The sequence below is a fragment of the Rattus norvegicus genome, chromosome 8 (assembly GCF_021556685.1).
Source record: "Rattus norvegicus strain SHRSP/BbbUtx chromosome 8, alternate assembly SHRSP_T2T, whole genome shotgun sequence".
In the NCBI taxonomy this organism is placed as follows: domain Eukaryota; kingdom Metazoa; phylum Chordata; class Mammalia; order Rodentia; family Muridae; genus Rattus; species Rattus norvegicus.
Window position 1 is genome coordinate 85,558,549 of NC_141541.1, and position 15,944 is coordinate 85,574,492.

Consider the following 15,944-nt stretch of genomic DNA (forward strand, 5'->3'; position numbering starts at 1 on the left):
GAAATAGAAGTGACCATATAACCAGGTCATGTAAAACTCATAATCACTAAGTAGACATGTAGCATCATAGAGAAAAGCTGCTTTGTAAATAGAAAATAGTGGAAATAATATACTATTTTCCTTTCATTTTAGTTAATTTTACACATTTCTTCAATTTCATGCAGTACTCTTTAAACAAATTCTTTCTCAAGGTAAGACAAAACAAAAGGGAAACTTATCTTTCTTGAAAGCAATTACAGTCAATGTGAACTTTTTGCTACTAACTAAAATGAGTAATTGTTTTTATCCATAATGAATGGTCGTCTAAAAACTATCCCTGGAACATAAATTCTACCTAAAATATAACTGAGTTGAAATCTTTGCAATATTTCCTTTGAGCAAAAAATTAAGTTAAGGAGATAAAAATCATTTTTCATAATGAAGTATATGTTTTAAATAAGGAAAGTCTGGATATACTTTAGTATGTTGGCAGCAATAGCTGTCAGTGTCAGCAACATGGGGGCAGACACCTATAATCTTCCGAAGTAGGAGAAAGGCTGAGGCAGGAAGCTTGCTGTGATCTTAAGGCTGCTCTGAACTACACAGTGAGGTCCAGTCCAGCTTGGGTCCCAAGATGAGACCCTGAATATTTTGTCAATGAAACTAAGTCATCTTATTTTATAATTCTAATATGCAAGGGACCTGGGTTCCTAATAATCAGGAAGTGGAGGCAAGAGACTTGACTGAGTCCAAGTATTCAAGCCTAGCTTAGGAAACAAAGCAAAGTCCTATCTCAAAGCAGGAGACAATTTTATTTCATTGAAATTATGACTTACATTTAAGAAGGCAAACGTCTAGATGATCATGCTTTTGCATGATTCTTAATTTTTAGACAACATTGTTCATATATGAGATTCCTACTCATTTACAATTGCTCTGTTTTATATGCTAAAATTTTCTCACTTATATAGGCCATAATCATCTTAAAATGTGGGGCTTTAGAGTCCTTTATAGTCCTGGTTTATCAGCACATCAATGCTAACTTCATGGAGAGATGTACTACACACTTTAAATGCTTCCAACAGCTTCTGTCAAGATGTTGCCTTGAAAAAGGTATAACCATTATCTATTGAAACTTGGAAAATTACAGCTCACTACTTTAAGTAAATTTTAATAATGACCTCCAGCATGAAAAAAAACATGACTCTTAAAATGTGTTTATTCTTTAAAATTATGTAGACAATGAAGTATAGGGAACAGGAGAAAGCTGGCGGAGGAGGGTCTTCCCTACAGAAGAGCAAACCAACTGTCTCTCCAGTGCCAGATGAGCAGCTCTAAAATCATACAGACAAAAACCATCGTGTGCACTGAGAAGCTTACAATTATAGATACATGATAGATCGGTACATGATAGACAGATAGACAGACAGACACACACACAGAGAGAGAGAGAGAGATAGACAGATAGACAAATAGATAGAAATATACCAACAACTAATAATAAAAAGGCCATGAATTTGGAAAAAGCATGAAGGGATATATGGAAGGGTTTAGAGGGTGGAAAGTGAATGGAAAAGTGTTAGGAATGGAGAAGGATTGTAATTATAGTATAATCTCAAAAATAAAAGAAGTAAAAGGTTTAAAGTATATCAAAATAAAATTATTTGGTGAATATTGCAATAAAAAATGTAAATTTTTATAGATCAACCCAATACTATTAGAACCAATATTTGACAGGAGTGGAAATTTAAGGAGAACCCATAACCACCACCTTACTAAATCAATATAGTCTCTAACTATATTTGTATACTCAAAGATATGGTTGGCTCTCCCCATTTAAGAAATGTTCTTTGAAACAGATATCATCACAGATGATAAAACTGATCAACATGCAGATTTGTTAAGCTTGGTTACAACCTACAACACAACTCCTGCACCTAAGGCTAAGAGAGCATTGTGAAGAATGGATATAAGACTAGGAGCCAAAGAAATAGGAATTTTGACATGAGGTTGTGTCTCCTAAGGATGTTCGAAGCTACACTCACAAAGTCTGATCAACATAGCTGCCTGAACTTAGGCTTAGCAAGGATGATACTAATAGGTATTCTAACACGGACAGGGAAAAGTCCATGAGGCCTCAATCCTACACAATGAACTGCAAGCAACTAAGGAAAACCAAATTGGTCAGCCCTGAAAACATCTACATTAAAGTAGCATTATACAGACTGAGTAGGTTACATTTATGTATTTAAAATATATTCATAAATACATACACACATAGATATAGATACATGATATAGGTGAGAGAGAGAGAAGAGAGAGGAGAGAGAGAAGAGAGGAGAGAGGGGAGAGGGGAGGAGAGAGAGAGAGAGAGAGAGAGAGAGAGAGAGAGAGAGAGAGAGATCAACAAGTATTGATAAAGGAGGCCATGCATTTGAACAGGAGCTAAGAGAGATATATAGAAGAATTTGAATAGAAGAAACTTAAGAAGCAAAAGATGTTGTTATATTATCCTCTCAATAAGGCTACTATAGAGAAAAATATTATTTTATCTAAAGACTTCTTATATTCTTATACTTCAAATACTCTTAGTAAGAGGAAACATACTCTATACTGTTTGATAGAACATCGAACTTTACAAGTGCAGTGATCTCAAAGCAGATCTTGTGGTGGTTACCAGGAACCTTGAAGAATAGGACGGGTGAGACACAGAGAAGGTTGATAAATGCTAATATGTCAAAGTATGTAGAAGCAGGAAGTCCTGATGTGCTATTGCACAGCAGGGTGACAGCAAACAAAAGCAATGTACCTACATGTCGTACTCAGTAGAACAGAGGCTTTTGAATGTTCTAACCATAAACAAATGACATATGCCAAACTTGATTTAAATGTTATACAATATACATTTATATCAACTCATCACACCGTACCCTTAATCCTTACAGTTTGTTTTGTGTCAATTCAAATTTAATTTAAATAAAAATGGCAAATTCTAAGCAATTATTTGCACAGTCTTAGCTTGTTTTAAGTAACAACATAACTCCTTTTAAAGGACTAAGTACTTATCCTGTCATCCTAGAAAGAAAACAGTAAACAAATAAGTAAACTGGCAGTTCTAGATGTTAAGACAAGTAGAAAGCTATAGGTGGTCACAAGCAAATCATGAGAAGAAAGCCCAACATGAGATAAGAAGAGAAGCTCAAACCCATCAGTAATCTAGGGAGAAGGCCAATTTTCACTGTTCATCTAAGGAAAGATTACAACATGGGGCATTAAAAATGTTGTGTAATTAAATTTGTATTCAGAGTCAGACTGGGACTATCAGACTGGGATAGACAATGTGGAGAGCCAAGGAGCAATATTCAGTTTACATCATTGTGTGTCCCTTTCCTAGGAATCTCAGGCATTTGTCTTGTTTATTGTTCTTTTTGTCACACAGTTACAAGAGAAGATATCCAAAGAGTGCATGGGAAGAAAAAAGAACCAGGGGAAGCAATGGAGTCCTGTACAGAGCTGTCTTCTGTGCATGGCATGGAATAGAAGCAGAAGCTATATTAGACCTGTTCAAGACTGGGTTCATGGAAGTTCTATCACAGAGTGGGGAGGGGCATCTGAGGCTCCAATTCTCCTTGAAAGCTATAGACTTTAAAGTCTACCCAGGACCAAGGAGTCATACTCCTCTCAATGATGTAGCCACTAGAAAGTAACCCTGCTTCCAGTAGTTAGCCCCCCACTCAGACTCACGCGGGGAACCCTAAGTAAATACAGTGGGCACACACACATGAAAACAGGAGAGAGATCTGATGGAACAAGAGATTGCATGACTGGGGAAAGTAAATTAGGGGAGGATATGAGCAAAATACATTTATGTATAAGTTTGACGCCGTAAAAGGGTAATTTCAATAAAAAATAAATTAGTTTAGGATGTTGAGACCAATGCATTTTTAAACATTATTATTTTATAAGGTTGGACAGAAGAGAATGGAATGATTTTCAGTAAAGGCAGTTAACATTCAATTAACTTTAAAAAAATTATAAACATTATGTAATAACTAAGTTTCACTGTGAATTTTGTTACTATGGGTAGCCTTTACATATATACACTAAAAAAGTAATGAAAATTTTACTTGTACCAGTTTGTAACACACAAAAATTGGGTATAGTAGGACGGTACATAAAAGAAGACTGATTGTTAACAGAGAGGCTATGCGGGAAACTCTCCAACACTGACTTCTGTGGCTGCCCACACTCATTCATCATGGAGAGAACAGAAAGGAAAGGGACAACCAGAGAGATCTAGACATGGACGAAGACAGAGACAGACCTAAAACATCATTTGTCTGAACAGAATAAGAAAGAAACTTGTCTTTGACAGAAGATACTTTAAAAAATTAATAATTCAGATACATAAAATTATCCCACATAGTTTATGACACATTAGATATATTGAATCCTAAATGGACTTTAATTAGCTCAATTCATTCTCTCCTGAGAATATACAGAGGAGAAATAACATATTTCAATTTGCTAAAACACTGTCTATAAAGCCAGACACACATTTATAGACAGGTAATATGCAATATGAGACTTGTGTTCTTAGTGCAATACCCAGTGTCCTTTTGGAACTCTCCTTTCCCTTCTGCCTATTGCTGATTCTGAGTCTGGACTATGCAGTTTCTTACACATTAATCATGCACATATTATGTTCCCCCTGGAGATAAGGCAGCCCACAACACTTATCCTCTAGATAACCCACTCATTTCTTAGGACTCAGTCCAAATATCCTGGGTTCTTGCCCATTGACTATATTCTTGTCGCAAGTACTGCCCCTGGATGTCCTAAGTCCTTCTAGGGTAAGACTGTCTTTCAAAGTTTCTGCTTTAACACCATCTGAGCATTATTGCTGAAAGGCTTTCCCACACTACCTTGTTTCTTCATCTTCCCATACCACTTAAAATCTAAAGCACACATGTACTAAGGAGCAGAGTCAAAAGTTAAGATTGGAACTCATTGCTTATAAATTGTCAAGGGCTTCAAGATGGCACTGACTGAGCTTGAGCGTCTTCTGAGAATAGGAAGTCTTTGACTCTAGTGTTACACTTCTACACATCTAAGACACTTCACCCTATTCCAATGGTCCATCGTCTGGTGGGTTCTAGCAAACAAATGTGATCTCAAATGCCCAACATGGCCTGAATGGTCTCAAGTACAATAACTTATAGTCACTTCCCAAACTGATCTTCCTCTCACCCTTCCCTCATCAGGATTCTCTGGAAAACATGGTTTTCTTCCAGTTGTTAACTAACACTGTGGTCTTCATGATCAGGGTTGTAACACTCATGTAAACTGGTCTCCAACTCAGCTCCTCTTTTATCATGTGGTAGTTTGTATGTTTTCTCTCACTGGTCCTCTGGTGAGACAGATAGTATATAGCTTCATACATATTAATATTCTCTTGGGTTAGACTTTCTCAGGGCATTTGGTTTGTATGTGAGTGCATTTCCTAGGGAGCCACCACCTTACTTTTGAAACAGGGTTTGTCATTGATGTGGGACAGGTACAGTAGGTTAGCTGGCCACCAAGCCCCTGATGTTTGCCTTCCCTTGCCTTTCCAGTCAAGATATCATAAACACCTGCCACCAATCCTGTTTTTCTATCTGGCTTCTGGATGCCAAAGGCAGGTTCTGGCACTTGCAAGGCAAGCACTTTCATTATCTAAGCTATTTGCAGTCTAGAGGAACACTCTTGTTTTCTTCAAAGAATACATCACTATTTTCAGCTACTCAGTAAATCTCCTAAAGTTTTCCCTACTCGTCCTACTTCATTAATGTTCATAACAGTAAGACGTTTCACGATGCCTGGCACAACAGGGATACTTGAATTGTGGAAGGAAATCTAGGTTTTTCATACCCAGGAGAGTATTTGCCACTTTGTAAAATGAAGGAAATGTTTACTGGGATGGCTGTTGGTAAAATTACAGCTGGGGCTAATTGAAAGTTCTGTGGACAATTCTAAATAATAAATATGCATTTAAAGAAAAACTTTTTTAAGACTTATAAACAGGACAAGTTTATTGAAAATAAGAGTGACCAATGCCATTTCTATTTTGAAATAAGATTTTTAAGTGCCTTCTTCTTCTAACTACAAGTTCTAATCCCATTTAAACATAGTGTGATTGGGCTCTGATTAACTCAAACTTCAGATGGAGATATTTGATGCTATGAGATCTTCATCTAGGGAAGTGTCTCAAGTGCATGTGTCCGTGTATCCTATGAAGGTTTGTTGTAATTACTTCCCCAAACCAATATCCATCCTCCTTTAATTGCATCCGTATACCAAATACCGTTGTTCTACTTATCTCTCTACACATCGCTTCTATTGACCTTTTGGGTCCTAGGTTTTTATAAGAATATTTTATTCTTATTCTTTTTGTATTCTCCACCCCCCAACATTCTCTTTAATGATTCTTTTTTAGACAGGTTCTCATGCAACCCAGGCTGTCATCAATATCACTGCCCAGCTGAGGGTGACCTTGTACATCTCGTCATCCTTCCTCTACCCCCGGGATGCTAGGATGTCAGATGTGTCTTACCAATGTACAGTTTGTGTGATGCTGTGGATCAAACCCGTGGCTTCCCATATGCTAAGCAATCATTCTACCAACAGAATCATCTTCATACCCCTCTCTTTGACAGTCTTAAAATTTCCAGAGTGGTGAAATAAGACAAAAATATACTTGAAGAATTTATCCTTAGGCAAGGGTACTTACTAGTTTTATTTTGCTTTAATTAATTTTGATGTTATTACTAATACCATGAACTCTAATGCTACAGGGAGGAGATAGGAGGAATGGAGAGGAGAGGAGAGGAAAGGAAAGGAGAGGAGAGGAGAGGAGAGGAGAGGAGAGGAGAGGAGAGGAGAGGAAAGGAGAGGAGAGGAGAGGAGAGGAGAGGAGAGGAGAGGAGATTGTCAGATCTAATGACAAGGATAATGTTCAAACACATTCCCGAAGCCTACCTTCCGGGTCTAAAGGCTGTTGGAGAGGAGGCCCATCTTTTCCTTCACGGCAGAATGACTTGTAATCAGGACAGCAATCAGAGGTGTCCCGCTCACAGAAGCTGTCACAGTAGCACAATGCATTGGCCTCATAGAACTGAGTGACACAGGTGTCATCTCTGGCTTCACAGCAGCCAAAGCGCCTACAGTATTCCCCTTGGAAAATGGCTCTTTTGTGCCGAGTACCTTCAAAACTGGTGTGGTTTCTAGTGAAACTCAGCCCTGGATCCACTTCTCCTCCTGATAAATAATGAGTTCCTGCACAGATTTCTGTCATCAGAGAGAAGAAGATTAAGATCTTATATCCGATCCACATTCTCTGGTTGTCAGTTCAGCTTCCTCCTTCAGCTATACCCAATTCTTTTCGTCGTGGGGATTTTTTTTTCCTTGAAGCCTGATCAGTAACCATCAGGATACCTCAGCCTGGACCTTGAGACTCATTCTTTACTTGAGCCTCTTAGAGTTAAACATTAATCAACAAAACTTTCAGTGTTTGCACAAGATAATACAAGTGTTAGAAGTTGACTATTATAATTCATCTAAAATTTTAAAAATGTCTATCTCATGCAATGTCACAAAGTTTATATGATCAACAACAACAATAACAAAAAAAACAAACAAAACCTACTTACAATCTTAAGTGTATAAATGATACATGGACTATTATTGCTTGTCCTTCAGAAAATCTAGGTTGCTAGATCTAAGAAAACAATCCTAGGTACAGGCATGCACTAAAACATGGCTATAAAAGCGCTGGCAAGGTGCAGGAAATGCAAAAGCCAAAAATACAATTACTCATTTCACCTGCTTGCCTGGTCACTAAACCCAGGCTCCTGCAATGTCACCTGCTGGGAACTGTCCCATGGACAGCAGTTCCTCTGAGTCACACACACTCGCATGCTGGCTTCATCTCTCATCTGTACCTCATTTACCTACCACAAGCATTTCCATGTTTAGGCTTGCCAAAGCCCTAGTCAGCAAGAATACTCTGACTTTGACCTTATTTCTCCCCACCCCAGTCTCTACCTAAAGTTAATGGGGAAACTGAACACTCTGGGAAACATTTTTAGCCAAGAAAAGTCAGGTCTCTCTGCTAAGCATCTGGGGTAGGGGGAGCCGTAAGGCACACTCAGAGGTCAAGATGTCTGGTAATCTGCGAAGCTATGCATTTACAATGGATCTCGCCAGACTGTATTTATTCATTAACTACAGTAACTGCCTTTGGATGTGGAATAAATAACCAGAAGGCAATGAATCAGCAAGAGCGTCTAGGTGAACTATTGAAAAGGATCTACCTTAGCAGTCAGAGACCTGGACTTCCACCTGCAAGCAATGTACTGGCTCTGTAGCCTGTAGACCACTATTCACCTATATATTCCTTGATTATTTTCCTATAAAGCAATGGTTCTTCCTCTTGGTGGCTATTTCATCTAAGACCTATCATCAATATATTCCCTGATCTTGCTCTGCCTTTGATTTATCACTCTCTTCATTATTATAGAACTTCCGTGGGAGTAGTGAACTCTCAGGTAAAAACAAGTATAATTCTTTCTGTATGTTTAAAAGATTCTCCACCCTCTTGGTATCACTATCCTATCTCCTGTCTTACCTCCCATCTAGTAACTGATGGTTCTACCTTTTTGCCTTGTACTCAGTCAGCAAACTTCCCTACCATATATGAGGTCCTTGGTACTATCACTAGAACACAATCACACTGGTAATTTTTACATTGAAGGACCTATATCCTGTTTTCCAAGATGGCTAAATTCATTTACACTTCTACCAACAGCATACAGTTCCTTTTTTCTCCATATCATCACAAACATTTGCTACATTTTTGTCCTTTTATCATAGCCCTTCTAACAGATGTGAGATGTCCTCTCATGGCTTTACTATTATTTACATGACAATAGCTTTAAATGTATCTTCTGTACATATTAGCCGTGTGTGTGTGTGTGTGTGTGTGTGTGTGTGTGTTGTGTGTATCCCCTACTTATGGGTGAAATCATAGAATATGTTTATAAAATATTAACCCACAACAATGTTAGGAAGCTTTTCAGAAGCAGATCTCAAACAATGCCCTAAAAATTGGCCTTTAAATGCCATGTTCTGCCAGCATGTGAAAAGGTTCTTTCTGGGACCCATATCAATGTCATATCCTATGGGAAGCTCTCTGGAGTAGAATGGACATAATTATCTTAATGTACCTGTATATGGCATTATTAAATACCTGACTTTATCAATGTCTGGTAAGTACATATACCTCTGATAATATCTAGACCTCTAAAGTAATGCTTTAGATTTTGTAAGAAGAACTCCATGCTGAAAATGTCCTGTACAAGGCATGTTCTACTAGGGCTTAACTCCCTTAAGTCAGTAGTTCTCAGTAGAGGGTGATTTCACTCATAGAAGTTAGGCAGGGTCTGTAGAAATTTTCATGTTCTTGCTGTGGAGATGCTGCTGATGTTTACTTAGTGGGCAGCAGATAGGGTCGACGTTAAGCATCCTGGTACACACAGTGTCTGTAAAGTGCTTATTTTCAGTTTGCCTTCTGTAAAGTTCCAGTAGATAGACCGCCAACAAGTGGCTCCATCGTGAAAGTGACTAATGAAATGCTATGTACTTCCAGGGAGAACTACCTGCCATCCGTGGTTTTGTTAGGGATTGATAGGGCTTTTTCAATGTCACCCAAAGGTTAGGAGACATTTGGAGAATAGAACAGAAAGGTGGTCTGGCTGAAACAACAGACCTAAGTGGCTTACATTCTATCAGTACTCATTTACTAGGGAAACATTTCTCACTGATTTCTCGGTATGGGGGATAGGTAATGTAGACTCACCTCAGCATGGCAGGCGTCACCTTTACCTTGATAAGAGGCCCAGGATGGGTCATGAGATGCTGAAGATTGATCGGCCTGGAAAGATACCTGAAGACTTGTAAGTGGAAGGATCTTTCCTCACTCTTCAACTCAATATTGAAGTGGCCTATTTCTCCTCCACATAGTTGACTTAATGTTATAGAATGAAGAATTTTAGTGACTAAAGAAAACATATATATGGTAATATGTAGTCACATATGATCTCTGCAGCTTTCTTTGATGATATAGGTTGTAACCATCATTCATATTTCAATGTATATGGTATATATTTAGTTTTAAAAGCTATGGATCAAGAGACTAATCAAGGTCACACAAAAGGTTGGCTCAGAGAACATCTTGCTGCCCCATCTGCTCTACTCTCTAAATATTCACCTGAGTCTCTAGACTGAAACCTGGCCTCCATCCATGACATCAGAAAAAAAATTGTTCCATGTCACTTTCCAAGCCAGTGTGATCTGTGAAGAAGAAAGAATATGGTGGAGGTGGGTGTCAGAGGTAGAGATCTAAGCAAGGATAATGATTTTTGCTAACTGGCTAATTATGTATCATAAAAGTGTCCAAGTGCTAAAAGAATTTTCTTGTGCAGAATTATGGTCATTAATGTAAATCCAGAATCTAATTATACAATGCTAATAAAAATAGAAAGATACTGAAAACCTTACAGGCCCATCAGATTGAATGGGTATTACAGTACAATTCTGGATGCTGGGTAAGGTCTGAGGCTTTGGCAGTCTTGTTCATAGTCATCTATTATCTCATTACTGTTAGATGCTCTGCATATCACTTTCCTCTTGTTTTTTTTCAACATCTTTATCTGTTTATGTACCAACACACAGCTGTACAGTATCATGATTTGTGAAATACATATTTAGACAAACTAGATCATCAACACAGAAATTTTTTTCTTTTTTATTGGATATTTTATGTATTTACATTTCAAATGTTATCCCTTTTCCCAGTCCACCACTTCCAGCATTGCTGTCCCTCCGACCCACCCACTCCCACCTCACCTCCCTGGCACTCCCCTACACTTGGGAATGGAGCCTTCACAGGACCAAAGGCCTTTCCTCCTATTGATGCCAGACAATGCCATCCTCTACTACATATGTGGCTGGAGCCATGGGTCCCTCCATGTGTACTCTTTGGTTGGTGGTTTAGTCTCCAGGAGCTCTGGGGGTTCTTGTTGGTTGATATTGTTGTTCTTTCTGTGGAGTTGCTCCTTCAGCTCCTTCAGTCCTTTCTCTAATTCCTCCATTGGGGTCCTCAAGCTCAGTCTGATGGTTAGCCACAATCGTCCTCACCTGTATTGGTAAGGTTCTGGCAGAGCCTCTCAGGAGACATCCATATCAGGCTCCTGTCAGCAAATACTTCTTGGCATCAGCAATAGTGACTGAGTTTGGTGGCTGCATATGGGATGGATCCCCAGGTGTGGCAGTCTCTGGATGGCCTTCCCTTCAGTCTCTGTTCTACTCTTTGTCCCTGTATTTTCTTGAGACAGGAGAAATTCTGGGTTAAAATTTTGATAAGGTTAGGTGGCTCCATCCCCCAACCTGGGACCTTGACTAACCTCTAGATATGGTCTATACAAGTTCTCCCTCCCCTTTGTTGGGCATTTCAGCTAATCTCATCTTTGTTGGGTCCTGGGAGCCTCTTGCTTTAAGAATGCACATGATACACACTCACTGATAAGTGGATATTAGCCCAAAAGCTCAGAATACCCAAGATACAATTCACAGATCATATGAAGCTCAAGAAGAAGGAAGATCAAAATGTGGATGCTTCGATCCTTCTTAGAAGGGAGAACAAAATCCTCACGGGAAATAGAGGGTGGGAGGGACTTAGGAAGAAGAGAAAAAGGGAAGGAGAAAGGGGGAACAGGATCAGGTATGAGAGGAGATGGAGATGATGTACAGAGTGTCAGGAATTTGAACAGAGTTTTGTAACAATGGGGAATGGGGAACTGGGGGTAGCCACCAGCAACACAGAATATTATAATAGACCAATATGATGTGTTCTTCTGAGCCTGGAAGGAAGAGAGACTGACTGAAGCCTTGCCTCACCTCATTCCTGAATTTCTATTCTTGATGAAAGGCCTCCTGAAGAAACATTTTCAACTGTTTGCTTCATTGTGGACTATGAAGTAGTTTTTCAAATTCCCCAATTACACATCTCCCAAAGAAGCCAAAACTGCAATAGAAAATGAAGGGAAATCCACAAAGGAAAGGAGGTAGCAAAGACAAAGGACAGGAGAGAGAAAAGGGCCAACAGAAACCACTCTGCAGACGGAGGCTGCACATATTATAAGTCAGAACCAAGTTTGACTGTAGAACTTCCATTTTAAAGTATTGGAATCGGAAGTAACGGAGAAAGCAAAAGCATCAATTCTAGAGGTAAAAAAAATTGTTTGATTAGTACTTCATTTCACAAGAATCACTCAAAAAGAAGAAATAGTCATGCTGTCTCAAACTAAACATACCCAGCACGTCCAGCATTTAGAATGCTTTGAAGAAGGTAAATATTAGTCATTCCGTTTTACTCAAAAAAAAAAAAAAAAGTTGGGTGATGAGGATGTAGCTCAGTAGGTAGAGCATGTACCTGTCATTCAAAAGGCCCTGGGGTGGGCTCCCAGCAAATGCAAGAAAAAGGTTCATTTAAAACAGATTCAAAACGACGTACCGTATAATGGAGCATGTGGATTAATGATCTTAATCCTTAAAGACAAGTCCAGGATACCCAGAAAGCAAACCTGATAGAAAACTATCTCAGGGGCTGGAGAGATGGTCCAGTGGTTAAGAGCACTGATTGCTCTTCCAGAGGTCCTGAGTTCAATTCCCAGCAACCACATGGTGGCCCACAACCATCTATAGTGGGATCCAATGCCCTCTTCTGGTGTGCCTGAAGGCAGCTATAGTGTACTCGTATAAATAAAATAAACAAACAATTAAAAAGAAGAATATAGCATATTAAAAATTCTTTACAAAGGAAATCATTTCAATACCCCCCCCCAAGTTTTATTGCTGTGGCCAGTAAAAGGTTGTTACCAGGGCACAGAGAGAGATGCTAGGGAGCCCTTCTGGTGGATGTAAGAAAAATAACACCAAGTGATATCACACAGGAGGCTGTTTGCCATGCAATTTGTAGAACGAGAAAAAGAATAGAACACAAAGCACACCTGAAAAACTTATTGGCCCACATAACCGTATCTTGAATGACATGCAAGTTACCAACACTGGGGACTTTAAAAGCCAAGAAGACATGTTTGGTTGTCTTGGTACTCTCATGTCTGTGACAGCTCATAGTTTCCCTGGTGGACCCGTAGGCTTTGTTTCTATCCTAAAGTTCTAGAGGAACTGTCAGCCACAGGGACTCATCTCTACCACCTCTTAGACGTTTCTTACCCCATGGTAAACTAGGCCCTCTGTCTAGTCACCCAAGTCCCAGATGACACTGACTATATAAATAGCAGTGTTTATCATTCAGATACAACGTCCCCAAACTTGATCAACTTGATCATGACTTACAATCTTTCAACTTTTCCTTAACTCTGTAAATGACAATGTTCTCTTAAAACATTCTCCTTTCTTCTTTTCTAGTTAGCAGAAAACCTAGTAGACTGTAACCAAAATTTCATTTCTTACAAATATTAGTATTCATTCTTTAACAATTTCATCCATTCAATGTGTCTTAATCATATGCACCCTCAAGTCATCCAAAACTCCCTCTGCCACAAAACAAAGATTTCATGAGGCAGAAAATTACCACAATTTTGTAACAAGACAAGAATCATGTCCAAATGAGGTTTTTTTAAATATTAGCCCTTGATAGTGATCCCTCCAAGATCCAAAAACACCTAACAAAACCTCCAACCAGACAGATAAGCCCTCTTTTGAATTGTTAAACAGAGCTAAGAGACTTCCAACATATAGTCTATTGCTGTTGTCCTTGGTCATTCCCCAGAGATAGAAAGCAAGTCCCTAGTGCTAAAGATATGATATACTTCAAATACAGGGCCCAGAGACCCCTGAGCTGGAACTGATCTGAATGTCCCCTCCATGCAGACTAGTTTTTATGGTACCAAAAGGCATCATGCAAGCTTCCAAAAGAGGGAAGAAACCAACAGTCCTACCGAACCATGATGCCTATGGATCACGTCAATAACCAGCATGGCATGATCGCCCTATGGAAGCAGTAGTGACGCACACGCCTAGGCAGTAATCAGTTCCTCTCTTATTGGACTTAAGATTTGTTCAACAAGAGGGATCATGCCTGGTACTGGAAACCTAGATAAGCCCAGTGCCAGTGAAATCACGGTTATTGGTGAAGTCATGGTTATTGGAAGGGAATCTATAACCACTAGTTTAGAAAAGCAGAATAATTCCTAACAACAATCTACAAATATCTGTCTTTATATCCACAGATTCACCAAGTCTTACCCTTCATCCAGGAAGCTTCTCTTTGCAGCAGTAGGAGAGCACTGCAGAAAACCACAACCTATTTAAATGCAGAGTTGCAGAACCGGGTCCCAATGCATGCATCTACAAAATACTGAAGACACGGGAAACATTATAGAAAGGGGTGCAGAAAAGATTGCAAGAGACAGAGAATTATGGAGTTTGATGCGAAATCATGTCTCCTAATAACACTCGAAGCTATAACCCATAATGTCTCACCAACATGAGCAGTCAAGGCTAACAAGAATGATACCAATGAACGTGCCAACCCTCACAGAGAAAAGCCCACAGACGTCAATCCTACAGAAAGAACTACTGGCAACTGAATAAAGCTAGGAGTGGGAGAGGAAGTCTTCTCTATGCAAGAACACACACACATTGATTGCCCAGTGCCAAAAATCCATCCCTGAATACATGCAGAGAAGAAACATTACATGGATTTAACTAGTTATATTTGAGAATGTGTGTGTATACAAATACATACATAAATTCAATAAAAATAAAAAAGGGAGGCCACAAATTTGAAGGAGAGTGGAGAGAGTTATATGGGAAGGTTTGGAGGGAGAAAAGAGAAGGGAGAAATGTTGTAATTAAATAACAATTCCCAAAGTAAATGACAAATAAATGTTAGCTCTGAAAACATAAATACAATAATCATTATATAGACTGAGCGGATTATATTTAGGAATATATTTGCAGGTTACAACAATTGATCTTAAAAGGTTATGAATTTGAAAGTAATCAAGTAGGAGCATATAAAAGAGTTCAGAGGAAGATATAATGTAATTATATTATAATCTTAAAAAGGAAAGGAAAATATTTATTTATTTATTTAGGATAAAAAATTGCTACACATCTCAATCTGTCGGGGAATCATAGTCTCTCAACCTCAGCCTCCCAAGTGCTGCGATTATAGATGGGTAACAACACACCTGGTAAACTGCTGTATTAAGTCTATGCTTATTAAGTGGATTGCTATGTCATCAAAATAGAGGACAGGCTCTGTAATGTTAAGACTAGAGGTTTGAAGATGAGCTGCGAAAACATTGCAGTACTTGTGAAAAATAATGATAACCTTCCTTTGAGAACTGACTGTAGAGTGAAAAGACACAGTAAGGAACTAAGAACTGTGAAAGTCACTTGGATCTGACAGAAAATGAACTGTAGTTACCCACACTGAATTTTAGTTTTCTTGCATGAGTGGCTAGATAGTAGGTGTCAGTAGCTTAGAAAAAGCAATTTAAAGCAAAAATGAACTCGGTTTCCAACGTACCCAGTTTGACATTCCATTGGTTTGTCCAGATGGAAAAGTCTAATGAGAAACTCGCTCTCGTCTTTGCTGGAGTGTAGATTTGGAAGCTATCGGCATACAGTTGATACTGAAAGCTGTAAATTGAGTGGCATTACCTTTGCCAGCCAGGGCTGTCAGAGAGACATTTAAACGGTCGAAGTGTGTTTATAAAAGTTAACTGCAAGGGGTTGTATTTTAATGCCTCATGAATGTTACAAAAATGTTTCATAATTCTATCTTCAAATGATACAAAATTCCAACGTACCTCATATATATGTTTTTGAAAAAT

At 38.8% G+C, this 15,944-nt stretch overlaps 1 protein-coding gene across 2 annotated transcripts in view; it reads right to left on the bottom strand.

The window, feature by feature from the left end:
- The window catches only part of Tinag (tubulointerstitial nephritis antigen), an 85,253-nt gene extending 77,681 nt beyond the window's left edge, over window positions 1–7,572 (bottom strand). Inside the window, exon 1 of one of the 2 annotated variants that reach the window (XR_015626482.1) lies at window positions 6,997–7,572. Coding sequence is in view for 1 of the 2 variants with exons in the window: in NM_001005549.1 (NP_001005549.1) it covers window positions 6,997–7,351 (355 nt within the window). In the remaining variant the exon portion in view is untranslated. 2 annotated transcript variants of the gene reach the window in all.
- Window positions 7,573–15,944: the final 8,372 nt, after the last annotated feature.